The sequence below is a fragment of the Halichoerus grypus genome, chromosome 3 (genome assembly GCF_964656455.1).
Source record: "Halichoerus grypus chromosome 3, mHalGry1.hap1.1, whole genome shotgun sequence".
Lineage (NCBI taxonomy): Eukaryota > Metazoa > Chordata > Mammalia > Carnivora > Phocidae > Halichoerus > Halichoerus grypus.
In genome coordinates, this window is record NC_135714.1 from 103,642,160 (window position 1) to 103,661,450 (window position 19,291).

Genomic DNA, 19,291 nt, shown 5'->3' on the forward strand with positions numbered 1-19,291 from the left:
GTAGTGAATACCAAGACTTACTATAAAACTACAGGAATCAAGACAGTGTTATAATGGATGAGAATGGCCCTATGGAACTGAATAGAGAGCCCAGAAATTGTCCAACACTTATATGGTCATTTTATTTTTGAAGAGGATGCCAAAGCAGTTTAACGGAGAGGGAAAAGTCTTTTCAACAAATGGGTAGAAAACTTTATATATATAGGGGGAAAAAAGAACCTTAATCCTTACCTCATACCTCACACAAAAATTAATTTAAGATGCATAACAGACATAGTAAAAGTTAAAACTATAAAGCTTCTAGTATAGAAAAAAAGTACAGGAGAATATTTTTGTGACCTAAAGGATAGGCAAGAGTCTCTTAGAGAAGACACAAAAAGCAATAAACATAAAAAAAAAAGTGGATAAATCTAACTTCAAAATTTAAAATACCCCTATTAAAGACATTGCTAAGAAAATGAATAGGCTAGCCACAAACTAGAAGAAAATTGCTGTAAAGCATATATGTCATAGATCAATCGTGTCTAGAATATATCAAGAATTCCTATAACTCAATAACAAAAGACAAATAACCCCAGACAGGGCACTATAGAGAAACAAGATCCAAGTGATGTTCAAGACAGAAAAACAACCAGACGAGGAAAAATTAACCCAATACAATTACCACCCTCATATTTTACCCAAACTCTGAATATGATGAAAATATTATTTAATATTTTTAAAACATAGCATTAATTGACATACAGACATGCCCATGAAAAAATCTGATATAAAAATAAATATTTCCAGGTACCTGGGTGGCTCAGTTGGTTAAGTGTCTGCCTTTGGCTCAGGTCATGAACCCAGGGTCCTGAGATCGAGTCCCACATAGGGCTCTCTGCTCAGCGGAGAGTGTGCTTCTCCCTCTCCCTCTGCCCCTCCCCCCTGCTCCTGCTCTCTCTTGCTCTCTCTCTCTCAAATAAATAAAATCTTTAAAAATAAATAAATAAATAATAAATATTTCCTTCTATCCATTAACCTTGTCCTAATTAACTCTTTAAAAATTATGGGTAAGAATAATTCACACACAAAAAAAACTGAGTTACATATAATTATTTTATTTCACAGCCTTTTAAAAAATATAAACCACTAAGTATTTTGAAAAACACACATTGAATAATCACTTAGCAGCCACAATATTACAAAAATAAACCAGAACGAATTGCACAACAGAACAAAATTATTCCTGCTGACTCACTCTGGCTAGGAACGCATAATGTTCACTAGGAATGGTAAGTGGACCAGCACCACCACCATTTCTCCACCATCAATTATCACAAACATCAATCACAGGACCCATTCCCAGGGGATCATTCCATTTATACAGAAATCCATACAATGTATAGATGTCAAGTTAACATCTTGACTTTAGTTCTAGGATACTATTTTTCCTTTTCTCTGGGACACAAGTTCAATGGCAAGGTGGAATAGTGAAGACGATGGAACACCAAGCACATGACTGGCTCAAACCCCTCCCAGGTAGTTGGAAAACACAAGAAAAAGAAAGTTGTATACTGTGCTGTACAATACAACAGCCACTAGCCACATATGGCTATTTACATTTTAATTATTTAAAATTAAATAAAATTAAAATTTACTTCCTCATTCACACTAGCCACATTTCAAGTGTTCACTAGTCACACATGGCTAGTGGCTACCATATTGGACAGTGCAAATATAGAACATTTCTGTCATCACAGAAAGTTCTTTTGGACAGCCCTGGATGTGGGAAGTGTTTCTTCTTCCTTTGCTTAGGCAGGATGTAGGCTGATTATGGAAGCAGCTTTGAGAAGCAAGTCTTCTCCCAGGATATTCCTAGATGGGTGGTAGAGTCACAGAAGGGAGTCAAGTAGCCTTTCTTTACATAGATTACTTTTTCCTATGTATGAAAGGGATGATCCTTTTCTGGGGATCAAACAAACTAGACTCCACCAAAAATCTGTAAGGAAAATTAGAGATACATGAAGCAGATGGGAAAGCAGCAAGGTACAGCCTTCTTTATCCTGTTCCAAACTTCCATAGCCTATGTCCTCCAAGGAAGTGTAAGGTTCCCAGGGTCCTCCTCTAGAAAATCCTGATGTCGGGCAAGCATATCGGCTGACTGCAAAAGCCAGTTCTGGCAGGTGTTTCAAGAAAAAACCTAGGATGTCTTCACTCTGCTCACTCTCTGGGCAGAGCAGTGTTGCTTGGAGTACTATTAGTTGTGAAGGAGTTACAGTTTTGATCTGTTTCAATCATTATGCTCCTTGACAACTGTATTTTGTAACCAGGGCACAGACTGCTAGTTTGTTCCCCAAAGATCCACCATCATCTTTTTTCCTTAGATTTCCTCAGATTTTTTTGTTGAAGGCAATCATCTGTCCAGCTACAAAAACTACATTTCTCATGCAACCTCGCAGATATGACACAGTCTGGCCAATGAGATGTAAGTAAAAGTTGCTGGGCTTCTGAGAAAGCTCTTTAAAAGGAAGCAGAATCAAAATGGTGTGCCCTGTTTTCCCTTTCAGCTTCCTTCATCTTCTTGGGGGAGCTGCAGCAACCATCTTGGAACCTAAGGGAAAAGCCAAGGAAACCTCAGGGGCTACCTTGACCCTGACATCTGTGAGCTGCTGAACGAACACCAGCAATAATTTACCCCTAACCTCCTAGTCACATGAGAATGAAACAAAACCCCTACTTTGTTTAAGCTACTGTTCGGTCCAGTAACTTCCTACTCTATTTCTGAGGTAGCCATCCGTCTTGATTCCCAATAGGCAAGCAAGATTTCCATCTTACTGTAAAAACACTTGCCTGAAGAATCATATATATTCAATAAAGTTCAAGTAACTTCATAGAGTCATACTAATAAAACAAAAGTATAAAAATTTTAACTTCAACCTACCCATGTCTACACAGTGCAACAGTGGAAGAAATGATTAGGTTTATTACATAAAATAGCTGCTATTAAGGAAAACAAGAGGATTTTTAGCTTACTTCATCAGGAAGTTTTTTCTGAACGCCTATTATGTTCTGACTATTGTTCTAAGCACAGGTCTGCCCTGATTGCCCACATTCCTATGGAGTAAGATGCTAACTACTCAGATAATTAATCAGATCACTATTTAATCTATAATCTTATTTTGTGTGGACAAAGTAAGAAATGTAGTGTTGAGAATTGATTTCACTGATTCAACCCCCCGCCAAATTAACTTCAAAGATCTGCAACTCAGTTTTTAGCTTTCCCTTGTACGTGACACAGACACCTGACAGTGATTTCCTAATGATACCAGAGTTTTAATTGTGGTTTTAGCTTAAATAAGCACACCTACCTCAAAGTAGCTATAAAAATTAAAACCAAAGTACAGTACTCTGTACATATTTTCTATGTACTGTATTAGTACCACTAGCATTCCAAAAGTCCCTAGATTAGTAGGTATGAGTTAGAAAAAGTAAACATTTCCCACTATCCTAAATGGTTTAACTATTTACAATGTTAAAATGCTGGGCCATTAAAAAAAAATTAACTCTTTCGCACTTATTTTGAAACTATAAACAGAATTGGAAATATAAAATGTCAAGCTATAAATGGGGTTATTGCATCTATTTTACTCACCTCGTTCCAAGTTTCCACCCCTGCGAATGAACCAAAAACAAATCCTGGCACCTTGTCGTTCCCAGAAAAGCCAGTACATGGCACACTCTGGGTAAATTTTATCTCTTTTTCTGTGGAACTGCACCAGATGGCATCAGTCCTGCATCTACAGCTGTGCCCTAAAATTGAAGTTCAGACATAGGAATCTACTTTATTAGACATTTCAGATTTTGCAGGTGTGAGTGTGATGTTGTTCTCATTCAACTGAAAATGGTTCTCTTTCCAAGTGGAACTGCTGATTCATTGCACTTACAGGTTTGGAAATCAGCGACACAATCAAGATTATCCTAATAAGATTTGAAGTCATTTCAAACAACTGAAATTTAGAGACAACATGAAATAAGAACACTTGAAATAAAATACTAATATTTCCTAATAATTGAATTATGGCCTATTTCCTCATGACGTAAGAAATTCAACTAGGCTTCTAGCATCGCTGAAGAATCACTAAAAACCTTTTATTGAAAATAGAACATAAGAATCTTCTATAATCAAATTATATGATGAGCAGTTATTTTAAACGTTCCTGACTTTTCAAATATTTTCATGTCTAGCCCACATGCATACCATCTTCAAAAATAGACTTGGTTTAGTGATAGTCAGGATCAGAATGTGGTCAGTGGATAGAACAGCCCACATGCACAAACTGGGAACCTAGACCCTGGTGGGTGTCAAAGCGTTAGATCAAGAATATACCAATAACAACAACAAAAAAAAAAGTGAGTTCAAAAGTAGTTCTTATTTGGGAGACTGGTCTTTGTTGAGTTTTGGAAAAATGATGATTGAATAAACAATAGAAAAAGGCAGCTCATATATGGGGTGTCCCAGTTTCAAAAGCAGAGTGTCTAACCAAGCAAGGGCAAGGCAGGAGATCAACAGCAGCAAGTTCTGAGAGCAAATGTGAGGGACCTTAATTTCCAGAGTTTAGGGCCAAGTTCCAAGCAGAGATTAAATAACAGGAATAAATATTCATTTTTTTGGCCTAGACAAATGGGAACTTAGTAACTAATAATTAGATTACAAGGAGGTTATAAAATAGCACTGGGCACAAGATAGAAAAGTAACCACCCTTTCACAGGGAGCAGAGTCAGTAGAACCACCCAGAGCTTGGCTTCATATGGGGACGGGACAGCAGCAAACTACTCACCCTGAGTTCTCTAGTCTCCTCTCTAGAAGAGTCAGGAGGGTTTAAACCTCTGGACACCAGGGGCACTGCTGGGAAGATTAAAGGATTACAAACTCAAGAAGTCACGGAGGTGTTTAAAATAATTTACCTTCTGGTTATTTATAAAGTATGAAGTGATTGTTTTCTAGCCTTGTAAAAAAATAATGGCTAATTAACTACTCCCCCCACTCATTTTCAATGTCCATATTAACCATACAACCCGATAACTAAATGCTACTGCAGGGGTGTCAATCAATTACAGAACTATTGCTCAAAATACAAGATAGAGTCACTGCAGTTGATTCTGGGATTCAAACTGGAAATTCAAAACAAGTCGTACCATAGCTCTGATAAAGAGAAGTATAGATAGATAAATAGAGATATAGAATTACATATATTTATATAAAGAGAATTATATGTGTATTTCTATATGTAGAGAGAGAAATATATATACACACACAGTTATACTTCATTTAAAACAGGGCTGTTCTAGAAAAGTGAAATAGAAATGTGGGAAATTATCTGAATGTCTCAGCCAAAAAAATTTTCCCATTTACCTACATGAGAGTATTTTTTCCTTCCCTAGAATTATCAAAATAATTGTCTTCCACGTCACTTTCGTATTATCCACTTAGGCAAAACTTAGTATTTCTTGTTTTTATCCTCTCTACGTGGTCCTTGTACCTAAAATTAATAAATATTTTCAATATTCAGTCATGACATGGACAGCTCATCCCACCTTAATGTGACTGAACCCAAATCTTCCCTTACTGAAGACAAGTATATCTGCATTCCGTATTTCAACTCCAAGGCCCCCTGCACTGTTTTCCAGAAGAGCAAAATGATTATTACGATTGTAAACACTCCTCACATCCCATTCTAATATCTAGGCTCCTCTGCATAGACACTGCTTCTTGCACTTAGTTAGAAATCAGTTCGGCTCCTCCAGTTCTAGTAGAAAGCTCATCGGTTCTAAGATCCTAGGTCCTAGGATCCTAGGATCCTAAGATCCGTTTCCTCGATCCTAACCTCTCACTTTTTTAGGCTCTGGGTCTTCAGAAGTTCAGCTACAACCAGGGACAAAGTGAAATCAAGGGTGGTCCCCGCTTACCGTTTGCAGCGAAGGTCCGTCTCGGGTTGTCCCGGTCCTCTCCGTGCAGGGCTGCCCCTTACCAGCTGTAACTGCAGTGGTGGTCTTCAGCGCACCAACCCAGGGCAACAGCTCGGTTCCAGAACTCGAGACGACATAAATCGAGGAAAAAGCATCTGGAAGATGAAACTGTTATTCCCCCAAACTGACAGTGCCTGGAGGGTGCTTAGGGCACATTAATAAGAAGTTTAATGCTGCCCGCCAATCTTCTGGCAAACGGTCTAGTCACGTAACCTGAAACGACAGCCTTGCTCCTCTTTTTCCTGTTGCCCTACAACGTGTGAACAGTATACCTCTTTTCATCACCCCCAAGGCATCTCCCAAATGACTCGCTAACGCTCACCCTCCCGCCGTTTGAGATTCTAAACCCACCTCGTGTGGCAACTCAGCAGGCATCAATGGGGTCGGTGGCTAGAAGAGGAGTAGGGATTAAGGGGAAGAAGGGCCACTGAATCCTCTCTGGCACAGTCAGACGAACCCCATTTAGCGTCTGCCAAAGCGCAAAGATATTTAAAGCAGTATTTGGCATACTGTTTCCTCCTGCTTCCTGTCCCAAAGCCCACACTTTCTCAGTAATTTGGACATTAAGGTTGACATTCGATTTGGGATATCAAATTTGGTTTGGAAGTGGTTGGATTGAATTATCTGAATGATTTAGTTTTCCATCCTTTCCTCACAAGCTAAAATGCAGTGGGGCTGGGAAGAAGAGCTTGCAGGTGCCCAAAGCCATTCCGGCTCCAACCGCTGAACATCTCTCTTTCTCCATCTCTCGACCCCGGAAAAGCTGAGGGTCCGTCCCCAAGAGCACAGCGCCATCCCAGACCCCATACACCCGCCGCGCCTGGCAACCGAGCGTGCTTCGAGCCCAGAACCACCCCGAGGGGGGGAGAAACTCACCCCTCCGCAGACCCCTTCCACACCCGAACGAACCTGCCAACGCTACAACCGAGCCTGGCACTGGAACCTGGGCGGCCACGCGCACAGGGAATCGAGGTTGAGACCCAGCCCGGCACCCGCGCAGCTCCGTGCCCTCCCGCTGGTGCCCGCGCCTTACGGGTCACACCGCTTGCTCGCGGGAGAAACCCCAAGGCTCCCGGTGCACGGAGAGACGCCCGGGCTGGAGCGCCCCGGCCGTGCTGGCCACAGAGTTCTTCAGCTGCTTGATGACCACGAAGAGCAGGAGGAAAAGTAAGAAGAGCAGGAAGAAGAAGAGCGCCAGGTAGAGCAGAAAGTTGAGCTCCCACTCCATGCTGGAGGCGCCGGCGCTCGGTGGCAGTGCGCGCTGGGCGCGGGTAGCGGCCGCGGGACAAGGCTTGCAGTCCGCTCTCCCACCTCCGGGTCTCCTCCGCCCGCGTACGGGCGCCCCACGTTGGGCGCCTACTCCGCGGTCCGTGCTCGGCCTCCCCCAGCTCGGAGGAAAAGCGCCAAGGAGCTGGTTAATCCCAGCTCCGCCTCTCCCAGCAGGCACAAGAGCCTCCCGCTTCGCTGAGATCCTCTCCTGCGCTCTTGGGGACGTGAGCGGATTTTTCTAGGAGCGAGTTTTGCGGGCGGGGACACCAGGAGAAGGGGTCATGGCTCAGTCCCCCAAGGGGTGTTGGGGCTGGTGTTTGGCAAATGATCTTAAGATCTCCACCCCCAACATCCAATGGGTCCCTAGCCCCCTCCCTTCCTAATTAATTTCTTTCATTATTTTCCCCTGTCCTGGTTTTCCCAAAGGGGAAAGATGCCATGGCCCAGAAACCCAAAAGAATGAAAGATAGCAGTGAAGGTGGGGTCTAGAGGGCTGAGGTGACTTCACCGTGCCAAAGTGAATTCCAGTTCAAGCTGCCTTGCTCTCCAGAGTTGCAGAGGCACTCAGTACAGAGCGCTCTTTTCCATGGACAACAGCTCATTTAGGAAAGCATTAAGAACAAAACACATTTCAAAAGTTATATTGTACAAAGCTTCAGAACCTTGACTTGAAACTGAATTTCCTTGGTGGAAAGCAAAAATAAAACAACAATAAACAATTACTCGAAATGCTCCCTTAAGTCCCTAACACCTCTCTGTATTTAAGATCACCCATAGCCTATACGGTGCAGCTTGTAAAGAAATCCAGTTTATCGACTGCTGTGTAACAAACTGCCCAAAACTTAGTGGCTTAAGACAACACAAACCTTAGTTCTCTCTCACGGTTTGAGACACTCTCACAGAGTCAAGAGTTTGGTAGCACTTAACTCGGTGATTCTGGCCTGGGGTTTCTCATGAGGTTACAATTGGATGTCAGGCAAGGCCACAGTCACCTGAAGGTTTGAATGAAACTAGAGAATCCAGTTCCAGGGTGGCTCACTTAGATGGCTGACAAGTGGTGCTGGCTGTTGCTGGGAGGCCGCAGCTCTTTGCCTGGTGGGCTGCTTATGTGTCCTTACAACACTGTGCTGGCTTCCCCCAGAGCCAGTGACCCAAGAGAACATGACAGAAAGTGCAGCGCTCTTCGCAGCTAGTGTAAGAAGTGGTATGCTATCACTTCTGCGATGTCCTGTCAGTCCCACACAGAGCCTTACTCAGTGAAGGAGTCCAAGGACATGAACACCAGGAGTAACGACGGCCGGGGGCCATCTTGGAGCCTGGCCATCAAAGCTGCTAATGCAACATACTGTCATTGTCCATTCTGTTGGCCTCCAAATTCATTTCATTGTTTATTTGTGAAGAGATGGGAGGGGCCCCCTGGGCTGAATTCCGGGAATAAATAAATGCTGACATACATATCCCAGATTATTTACTGGTCTGCCCATAATAAATAGCTGTTCCAGGGATGGCAAGGGGTTCAAAGAAACACGATGGTGTGGAAAAAGCTGGGAACTGGAAGTCTCAAGGACCCAAATCTAGTTTCCACTCCACTGGTCAGTGGTCACTTCAGTTCTCTGACTCAGTTCCCTCACCTATAATATACCTTGCGTACCTTTTCCCTGGGTTTGTTGTGAGGATCAAAAATGAATGCAATGTTGAATAAGAATGTGTTTTGTTAGATAAATGTCAGATACTATTATCAATGTGTTACTGAGGATCCCCAATGTACAAAAATGTACTGTATAAAATGTGCAGGTCCCAGGTCTCTCACCAAGCACTGTACTGTGTAAGATCTCTCTCTCAATAACATTATTGATCCATCCTCTAGCCAGTAGTGTGCTGACTCACAACATTTTTTTGAAAACTTTTGCAAGGCATTTGCTAAAATACAGCTATTATGAAAAATTAAATCGTGTAAGCTTACAACTAAATAATGTTAACAACAAAGGTAATAAATACTCAAAACTCATTACTTCCACATTATTTTACTATATTTCACTATTATCTATGCACCTGAGGTTATGTACATCTGTTGTAACTATATGGTTACATATTATATAATAGTATATTGCTGTACCTCTCTTCTCAACTGTGTTCAGATGTCATGTGGGTAGCCAGGAATTGGCCACGGTAAGAGCCTTTGCCCTTGGAAATGTACGAACGCTACAAATCAGGGCCAGAGTCATTTGTTAAACACTTAACCACCACACCATGGCTCATGGAGCTACTGAGGAAAATTTGAAGTCTTATATAAGTAAAGCAGAGATTTGTGGGTTTTTTTTTTTTTTTTTTTTTTTTTTTTTTTTTTTACTACAGAGAAACACCACATGTTCCTACTGGTAGAATTCTCCATTTTATCTAATCTTGACAGGAGGACAGATTCCAGTGAGTGCTTTCCACTGCCACCTCCTGCTATGGAAACCAAGAGGTTCAAATACATCTTTTACCCACTCCTGATACAGTGCAGGAAGAAGGGCAGGAAGAGCCATGCCAGAAACTCGGCCAAATATCCTTGCTTCCCAAGACTCTGAAGCTTGGGAGCGGACAGAACAGGAGGAGATGTTTGGAGGTCAGATGCATTCTGGGTAGCAGAGGAGCTCTGAAAGCCAGACCAGTCCCAGGAGTGACCTGGGTTTGGCTCTTGTTGCCTGCCTCTCAAGGCATCCTTGATTACTGCCCTTTCCCCAGATGTGGCTCTCCTGCCTCTCTTCCATTCTGTGAGCTTCCACTGGTTTTCTAGTACATCTCCTTATTGTAGCAAGGAATGGTGGTTAGTGCTATCTTGCAGATGCAAATATTGACCAAGAAAGCATTACCTACACACTCTGCATATATTATGCACTCATAATCAATAAAGTGTTTGGTAGAAAAGACATATGCCATTTGGCACATTGGCATCCAGATATCCAAGTTATTAAAGGATGGAGATTAAAACACAGAGAGGTTAAGTGACCTGCTTAAAGCCACACAGCTAACAAGTGGCAAAATTGGGATGTGAATCCAGGGAGTTTGGCTCCAAAGCCTTCACGCTCAACCCCTATGATGCACTGCCTCACAGGGGAAAGTACCTCTTTCTTGTGTATGACCATCAAATTAATGACCATATTTTTTTCTTTTGAGTGTCAAACTTAAGGAAAATAAATTTCAAGAAACCCATACCTTCTGCTTACTTACATCTCGGGTCCTTCCTTTGAAATCTTCAACGCCAAAGCTTCAAATGAGTGAGTGTTTGCCTGCAGATGAGGAAAGAGGCCAACAGATGAAAGTTTTATGTCACCAAGCTCAAACCCATTTCAGCCTTCCTGACCATAACTGTTTAGATTTTCCATTTATCTGAGCAGCTTAAATAGATTTATAAATATTAACTAATAAATCCTCATAGTCACTCTCAATAGAATGCTATTTAAAATAATGTTGCTACAACAAAAAAATAACTTATGACATTTATTAGATGCTCCCAATGCTTTTTAGCTTCTGGTCATATTTACACACCTCATAAGATGGTCTGAATTTCAGTTTCTATTATATAAATGACTCCATAGAAATAAGATACAATATTTCTCTACCTAAATATGCATATTAATGGAAATCCATAGAAAGAAAACCCAACCATTTTAAAAGGCAGAAAGGACACTTACTTTATATAAGAGCTTGGCTGGTTCTAGCATCTAAAAAGAAAGCTCTTGTGCACAAACTGGTAAAACAGACGGAGACTATGTCATTACAATCCCATACCACTGCCCATAAAGTTGACCCCATATATGCTTTCACTTAACACGTCGACTACTCATAGTTAGACTTTATGTATCTTTCAAGTCCTCAGTCCTCTCCTCACAAGTCTCAAAGCAACTGGATATTGCCCCTGGGCTGCTCCAGGTCCTGGCCTATGGACAGCTATGGTGTATATATCAGAATAGGGTTCTCTATCCCTTTGCCTGCTCTGTTCCTCCTCACCCTCACCTCTGCTAGGGAGGAATCTTTTATCATAACAAGCATCAAAACTATTTATGAGAAGTGATTAAGGGTAGGAATAGAAGAATTTGTCTTATAAATGTGCTTCTCTAAAGAGTCTAAAGACCTAAGAAAACACAAAAGGAAGGACAATAAAATTCTACTGTCACCATCCCCGGGTGAAACCTTCCTGGACTTACCTGTTGGGGGTAACCTGCAGAATGGAAGCAGTTTCCCCAAGGCAAGGGAAGGACAAAACTGGGAGACTAGAGAAAAAGATTTCCAGGTATCTTTCTAAGGCTAATTCAGTTTGGTCTGAAATGAACCCAAAAGAAATGGAAGAAATATTTTTACGCCATGCTCTGGCCTCAAAATGTGCTGTTGACCATGATTATTAACACGAGGTTGTTAAGTAACTACACACCTTTCCAGGTGCTCTGGACCTCAAAAACTGGGTTACAGGTGGATGGCTTCTGCGTGGATGGAATCTCCTGTAAAGCACTCATTCACGTGCTGAGGATGAGATCCATTCTCTGTGGAAGTTCCCAGGCCCTAAGAAGCTCTGTCCTAGCTAATCAGGGCCTGAATCACCCAGTGATCAGTGGCAATTCTTAATGGCCCCAAATATCCCAGCGCATACTATCCATGTCCCTCTGACACCCCAAATCCCTTGCTTCTTCCCCATACACAAATGTACCACCATGTTCATTTCTAGGCGATACAAACTGGGCTTCCTTGGAATTGCCCCCTTATTACACTCTTTAAAACTCCTACCACCCTCTGGGTCAGAATTAGAATATCTATGGGAATGTTTACTGCTGTAGACAGCAGAAAAGTGAGTTGTTCTATTTCAGGGAGTCATATTAAGTTAGCCAAGAGTTATTGTAAGACCCCGACAATTGGATTTGCTTTCCACACCCTCACCTCTTTTCCTACTCCATCCCAAAAGAATGACTGTAGCAGTTTTGCAATACTAACTCTTCAAGAAATAAGTAAAATGTAAATGATAAACTGCTTAAATCTCACATAACCATTTAGGAATTCCAGTGGGAAGGAAGGAAGGGAGAGAGGGAGGGAAATCTAAGGAAGAAATTTATTTGAGGGGTATGTGGGAGATCATCCTATGTGGGTAGCCTTTGAAACCCAGAATTCACCACTAAGAATAATTCTAGACCCTGTCCTTGGTTTAGAATGTCTTAAAACGCAACAGAAGATGCCTAAGTCTGTCCAATATTGAAAAAAATTAAGTGACAGATTGTGCTAACAGCTAAACACTATTTCTTTAATTTAGACTCTTTCCAGTAAGTTAGCAGTAACACTAGAAAAAGTCGATGTGACTGTGGCTGACTCTAGACTTGATCAATACTATGTCATGTAGCAAAATAAAAAATCTGAGCATTATAGAGCAATAGATCTTTTGTTTAGCACAACCTCAATAATGGCAGTGGTGAAACTGTCATTTCTAATGGAAGGTCTGTGAACTTCTGTATGAGCTGATAATAATCAGAGCCGTGGGCTCACAGATGCACGTGCACATACATAGGACTAAAATTACACTGCCACAAGGGAAAAAGAAATTGGAAAAAAAAGTAGAATTTGTCTGTAACCCATACTCCTTGTGAAATGCCAGCTTGTAAGATCTGGTGACCTCAGCAACTGGGGCCTGTATTCCCAGATCTAGGGATCCAAGCTGCCTTTTAGACATACACATAGGCAAACTGGCAATGAACAGACTTGGGTCCTGGTACCAGCCCTATACACTCTACCTTATACTGTACTGTACAGTGATGAGAGTGTCTTGAGTCCAATGGCTTGGACATGTATCTTGGCTTCATCTCTTGCTAGCTGGGTAACCTTGAAAACCTTTGGTTGCCTAAGAAGCACCTCATCCCTCATTCTTCCTTATTAATAGAATCCTGACTTTATTCAGGTATCTACCTCTTTCCCAGGTACCCCATGTGACTTAGAGGAAACTGTATTGGGGATGCGCATCCTAGTGATCTAAAAGTCATTCAGTTAATACGATGATTTTTTTTTTTCAGTCTAGGAGGGGCATATGACATAAATTGACCTAATCTAATTGAAGAAAAGTATTATCAGTTTCCAAAAAAGAAAACAAAACCACTGTAGGTATCTAAAGTAGGGAAATTGGTTAGACAGCTGTTGAATGAATGCAAGATGCAAAACAGAGACGTACTACAAGATTATAGTCCCCTGGACTAGAGGTAAAGTACCACAAGATTATAGTCCCCTGGACTAGAGGAGCAAAGGGGAAAATGGAATTACACAGAGTCAATGGTCACTGTTACCCAGAGCTCATAATCACTGTTACTCAGAGCCTGTAATCTCTGTTACCATAATTTATGTCCAAGACTTCTGGAAATTGCAAGCCTACAATAGACTCTGGAGTTCCAAAATAGTCGTATCAGACAGATCCTGCTGCCAGTACAATTGTTGTTTAGGTGGGGAGACAAATTCATAGTGCTTGCTAATCCACCATCTTCCCAGAATCCTACCTCTTTTTTTTTTTTTTTTTAAGATTTTATTTATTTGACAGAGAGAGCACAAGCAGAGGGAGAGAGAGGGAGAAGAAGGCTCCCTGCTGAGCAAGGAGCCCGATGTGGGACTCGATCTCAGGACCCTGGGATCATGACCCGGGACGAAGGCAGCCACTTAACTGACTGAGTCACCCAGGCGTCCCATTTTTTTATTTTTAATTGTGGTAAAACACACTTAAGATAAAATTTATCATCTTAACCATTTTTAAGTGTACGGTTCAGTGGTATTAAACACATTCATTATGTTGTGCAACCATCATGACTATCCATCTCCAGAACTTTTTCATCCTGCAAAACTGAAACTCTGTACCCATTCCACAATAACTCCCCATTTTTTCCTCTCTCCAGTCCCTGGCAACCACCATTCTACTTTCTTTCTCTATGAATTTGACTACTCTAGGTACCTTATATAAGTACAATCATACAGTATTTGTCCTTTTGTGACTGGCTTATTTCATTTACCGTAACGTCCTCAAGGTTCATCCCCATTATAGCGTGTGTCAGAATTTTCTTCCTTTGTAAGGCTGAATAGTATTCTGTAATGGTTCATTTCATCTGTCAGCTTTATTGGACCCCAGGGTGTCCAGACATTTGGTCAAACATTATTCTGGGTGTATCTGTGAGGGTGTTTCTGGATGAGATTAACATTCACTCAGTAGACTGAGTAAAGCAGATTGCCCTCCCTAATTATTTATTTATTTTAAAAATAAATAATTATCTATCTATCTATATCTTCTATTGGTTGCTTCTCTGGAGATCCTTAACTAATACATATTTCATTGTATGTATATACCACTCTTGTAGACACTTTTTGAATAAAACAGGAGCTTTATCATATGATCTAAATCATTAAAATAATCTACTTTGGTTATTGGTTATAAGAAGACATACATATATGCCCTCTGAAGAACTATTTCCTGTAGAGTGCAAGTATGCTTAATGCAGAAAGCCACAATACTATTTAATATATGTGAAAATTATTTCTCCTTGGGATTTTCTGTATTTAGAGAGACCAATTCCACAGTGGTTAAGGTATCAGTTTGGTATTATTGACTCTGCAATATGCCATATCAGAAGGCCTGTTGTCATAAATACTGGTTAGAACATAAACAGAAACTCTTGGTGAAAGAGAGAGATTCTATAGGGCTCCACTTGAAAATACATCTGGATATTCCTTTTGTAATCCCCACCACAAACAGCCAACATTGACTGCCCACCCAAGCCTCCCTCTGGTTTTTGTATCAGCTGTCTGGAAGCCACTGTGAATCTATCCAAGGAACCTTCTCACCCTCCCCAAGGAAATCATTACTTCAAACTAGAGGCTGCTGGCTTGGGAGAGACAAAGTCTCATTCTTAGCTTTTTTTTACTTAATGGATCTGAGCATCTAAACACTAAGATGAATGGCACCATAGAGATAGCAACCTTTAAAATATTTTTCAAGAATTCAAAAGGTATAGGTTATGAATTCAGCAATAAAGAGATTGTTCTATTATTTTCTGTGACTTGAAAAGCATTGTAAAAAGAAAATGTTCAGGGTGTTTGTGAATTACCTGTATTTGAATACTAATACTGTCTTGAGGTTTCCTTTTGCTCCACCGCAGATACTGTTGGTTGAACTGAGTGCTATTATAGCAATTACTCAGTAATGAAAACGAAGGTCTGTGACATCTGAAGAAAACGCATATTCTCTGTAGGCTGTCGCACACCTGGCTCTCTGTGTGGCCCTTCATAATCATGATCTCTTCATGTGTTGTATGGCTAAGCTGGTGGGCTATGACTGAAACTTACACCACCAGGAATTTTCTCTCTCCACCCACCGCAGCTGGTGGTGGAACCATTTCTCACCTATGAGAAAAGATGAACACACAACTCAATACACAAAACTGAGCACCTGCTACCTACATATTTTTTTGGCTCTTCATGTTTTCTTCTATCTTGTGTATCTTGTCAGATGGAAAAAAATCTATCGCAAGAAGAAAACAGCCATATATCAGTTTCATCATTTTACTGATGCCTTAGCTATATTTTCTGGTATGATTTTTCCTCCTTCTTCTCCAGATTTCTTCAGAGTTTCTGGTGTTGTGGAAAGAACACTGGTTGGAAACTTCAGAAGCCTGGATTCTCACCATCCCCTGCTAGCATGAGCCATAACATTAGGCATGTCGTTAACTTCTCTACGCTTCTGTTCCCTAACTTAGGGGATTGAACATAATTATCTCCATGTCCCTTCTAGTTCCAAAATTCAAATGACTTATCGTTTTTCCTGCCAAAACCAGGGGTGGCAGAAGAGTGAGAGTATCTGTGTGAATTGTTCCCAGCTGCCACGACGACAGGGTAGGCTTGGAACCCAGAGCGCCTTCTTTCTCGAAAGGAAAGCAATTTGTTCCCAGAAGGGCCTCTGGCACATTAACAGAAGAGGTTAGTTAACCACTGCTCAGCCCCAGCCATGACATTTTTCTTTTAAGTAAGTAGAGTTATTCACATGTAACCTACATATCAGCTGCTCCAAAAAACCACCACTTTTCCCCTATGTGCAAACCATAAGCAGGACTCAGCACAACGTGGGTTCCTCTAAAAGAGAAAATCACTCCACAAAACATGACTGAGCAACACAGAATTTACTGAAGGGAGACTAAAGGGAGAATTTAGACCACGGAGCAAACAAATATCCATTAGACAGTCCTGTCACTCCCGAAGGCCCTGGTTGGCTGTTCGAGCAACTTTGGGCGCTCTCTCCTTTTAACACCGTCTTCCCCGACAAAGTTATTATTTTCTTTCCTTTGCTTTCTTTGTTATGCAGGAAACCTGATCACCAACCTGAGCTAGCTCCTACCAGTAGGTTATCAAATTCCGTTTTAAATAAAATCGACCCCACCGATAAGGTATTCTACAAGTTGCCAAGAAGATATTCTCCCCCTGAGTACTACACACATAATTCTTCAACTTCTCTGATCAAGCCCAAATCATTTCCAAGTAAGAAAGAGTATAAGAGAAAAGTTGTATTAATAAGACCTGCCAGGTAGGCTGCTGAGGACAGGGCTTCATGCGCAGTGTAACTGTATGCACTGTTTGTATTTTCTTTCAGATTAGAATAAGTAAAACTCCACTGTGGCTAAAATCAACAACACACAAAACAACAGGTGCTGGCAAGGATGTGGTGAAAGGGGAAGCCTCTTGCACTGTGGGTGGGAATGCAAACTTGTACAGCCACTGTGGAAAACAGTATGGCGGTTCCTCAAAAAGTTAAAAATAGAACTATCCTATGACCCAGCAATTGCGCTACTAAGTATTTACTACCAAAATACCAAAACACTAACTCAAAGGATACACGCACCCCTGTGTTTATAGCAGCATTACTTACAGTAGCCAAGATAGGGAAGCAGTCCAAGTGTCCATACATATGTGTATATGCCATATATATATATATATATATATATACACACATATATATAATGGAATATTATATATAATGGAATATATATATTGGAATATATATATACACACATATATATAATGGAATATTATTCAGCCATAAAAAGAATGAAATCTTGCCGTTTGTAAAATGACATGGATGGAGCTAGAGTATTATGCTAAGCAAAATAAGTCAGAGAAAGACAAATACCATATGATTTCACTCATATGTGGAATTTAAGAAACAAAACAAATGAACAAAGGGGAGAAAAATGAGAGGGACAAACCAAGAAACCAACATTTAACTATAGAGAACACACTGATAGTACCAGAGGGGATGGGAGGTTGATGGGGGGATGGACAAAATAGGTGATAGGGATTAAGGAGTGCACTTGTGATGAGCACTGGGTGATGTATGGAATTGTTGAACCACTACATTGTACACCTGAAACTAATATAATATCATATGTTAACTAACTGGAATTAAAATAAAAACTTAAAAATCAAACAAAAACAAAAACAATAAACCCTCCATTGTACAGGCTTAAAAAATGAAGCTTTCTTCATCCCACCACCATAAGAAAATGGTTTTACTAGTTTTCATCTAACTTTGAACAAAAATTGGTCTCATCTTAAAGATTATTTAATACTAGATAGTATTGAGCATTTTTGTTATCAAGCACTTGACAATCCATTATTTTATATCTTTTGTAACAACACAATAATCATTTCATGACAGTATTATAAAGCTAGAGCTGTTTGGTATTCATGCTTTTCTAACAAGGTTTGCAGATTTACTCTGCCAAAGAAATAATGTGACAACATTTGCTCTCAACTTCAACATAAGCAGAAAATTAATTTGAAGGACAATTGTTTGCCCATCATTCTATGATAAACTATTGATAATCATGTTTGTAAAATAATTCATGCATAATAACAGTGTTTCTAAAACTATTGTACAGACTGTGATTTTTTAAAATACCATGAATTAAATTGTGAAGTTAGCCTGCAAAGATGTGGAAATTATACTCTTCAGTTAGTGAAATATATTAAGGATAAAATAATTCTGTTTTTTCAGTGAACTACTAAATGAAAAACAGTCTTTCTCTAAAGCTTTTCTAAAGGAAAGTAAATGAACAAATTGTTTAAAGTTAGCACTATAGATACAACTTGTAAAATTTAATACTTATCAATCTTTATAGCTAACATTAAAAAAAATATATAGAAATAAGCATTGCTTCATAGCAGAGTATGGTGATTAAGTCCCTGGGCTGTAGAGCCAGGCTGTTTGAATTGATAAATCTTGGCTTCCATCCCAACCATCATGTGACTTCAGTTTTCTGTGACCCAACTGTCTCATCTGAAAAATGGAGGCCCCAACACTGGGTTGTTGTGAAGATTAAATGGATTAATACATGGAAAGAGCTTAGAACATTGTCCAGAACATTGTAAGTGCTCAATAAAAGTTAACTATTATTCTTAGTATTATTTCACAAGTCAGGATATTAACACACCAAGGACAATGCTGATCTGTGAGCCCTCTTGTAATTACACAAACCAGCTGTATGTTTCATTGCCTACCTCACTAACCATACCTGTCACTGTCCAGATCATGTTTCTACTATTACATTTATAGGGTTTTTTAATGTTCAAATTTTTGATACATTCAGAATTTAATTTTTGATGAGGTATAAGGCAGAGATCCATCCTTATTCTTTTTTCCATATGACTACCCTGTTTTCCCAAAACCATTTTTTTTCAGATGAATAACCCATCTTTCCTACATTTTTCTTGTCTATTCACTCTCCCATAACCTTAGACCAGAGGTCTTCAAACTAGGTTTCAGATACAACTGAAGGTATATGAAGACTTTCTAAATAGGACATGAGCATGGCTATGTCCAGATCTTCAACTTCTATGTACTTTTTCCTAAAATCATCTGTCAATCATCAGAGGTCTCTCTTTTTTATTGGACTTTATTTTTTAGAAGAGTTTTAGGTATACAAAAAAACTGAATAGAAAATACAGAGTTCCCATATATGCCCTCTGTCTCTAC

At 40.2% G+C, this 19,291-nt stretch overlaps 1 protein-coding gene across 9 annotated transcripts; it reads right to left on the reverse strand.

Annotated features, from left to right (window-relative positions):
• Positions 1–1,077: 1,077 nt before the first annotated feature.
• Positions 1,078–7,706, reverse strand: SMIM43 (small integral membrane protein 43). 9 transcript variants are annotated; one of them, XR_013446447.1, is made up of 6 exons: positions 6,916–7,034; positions 6,358–6,475; positions 5,947–6,114; positions 4,818–4,882; positions 3,632–3,789; positions 1,078–2,590 (listed from the first exon to the last, which is right to left on the reverse strand). XR_013446447.1 is itself a non-coding variant. In XM_036099203.2 (6 exons), exon 1 carries the CDS (start codon positions 7,232–7,234, stop codon positions 7,043–7,045), a length of 192 nt encoding a protein of 63 aa, XP_035955096.1. In that variant the 5' UTR covers positions 7,235–7,705; the 3' UTR covers positions 1,078–2,590; positions 3,632–3,789; positions 4,818–4,882; positions 5,947–6,101; positions 6,358–6,475; positions 7,040–7,042. The 9 variants fall into 9 exon arrangements, 7 of the variants coding, with proteins under 7 accessions (XP_035955096.1, XP_077925320.1, XP_035955092.1 ...); XR_013446446.1 differs by having other exon boundaries at positions 4,818–4,885; positions 5,947–6,101; positions 6,916–7,033; XM_036099203.2 differs by lacking the exon at positions 6,916–7,034 and adding an exon at positions 7,040–7,705 and having other exon boundaries at positions 5,947–6,101.
• Between the last annotated feature and the right edge of the window lie 11,585 nt (positions 7,707–19,291).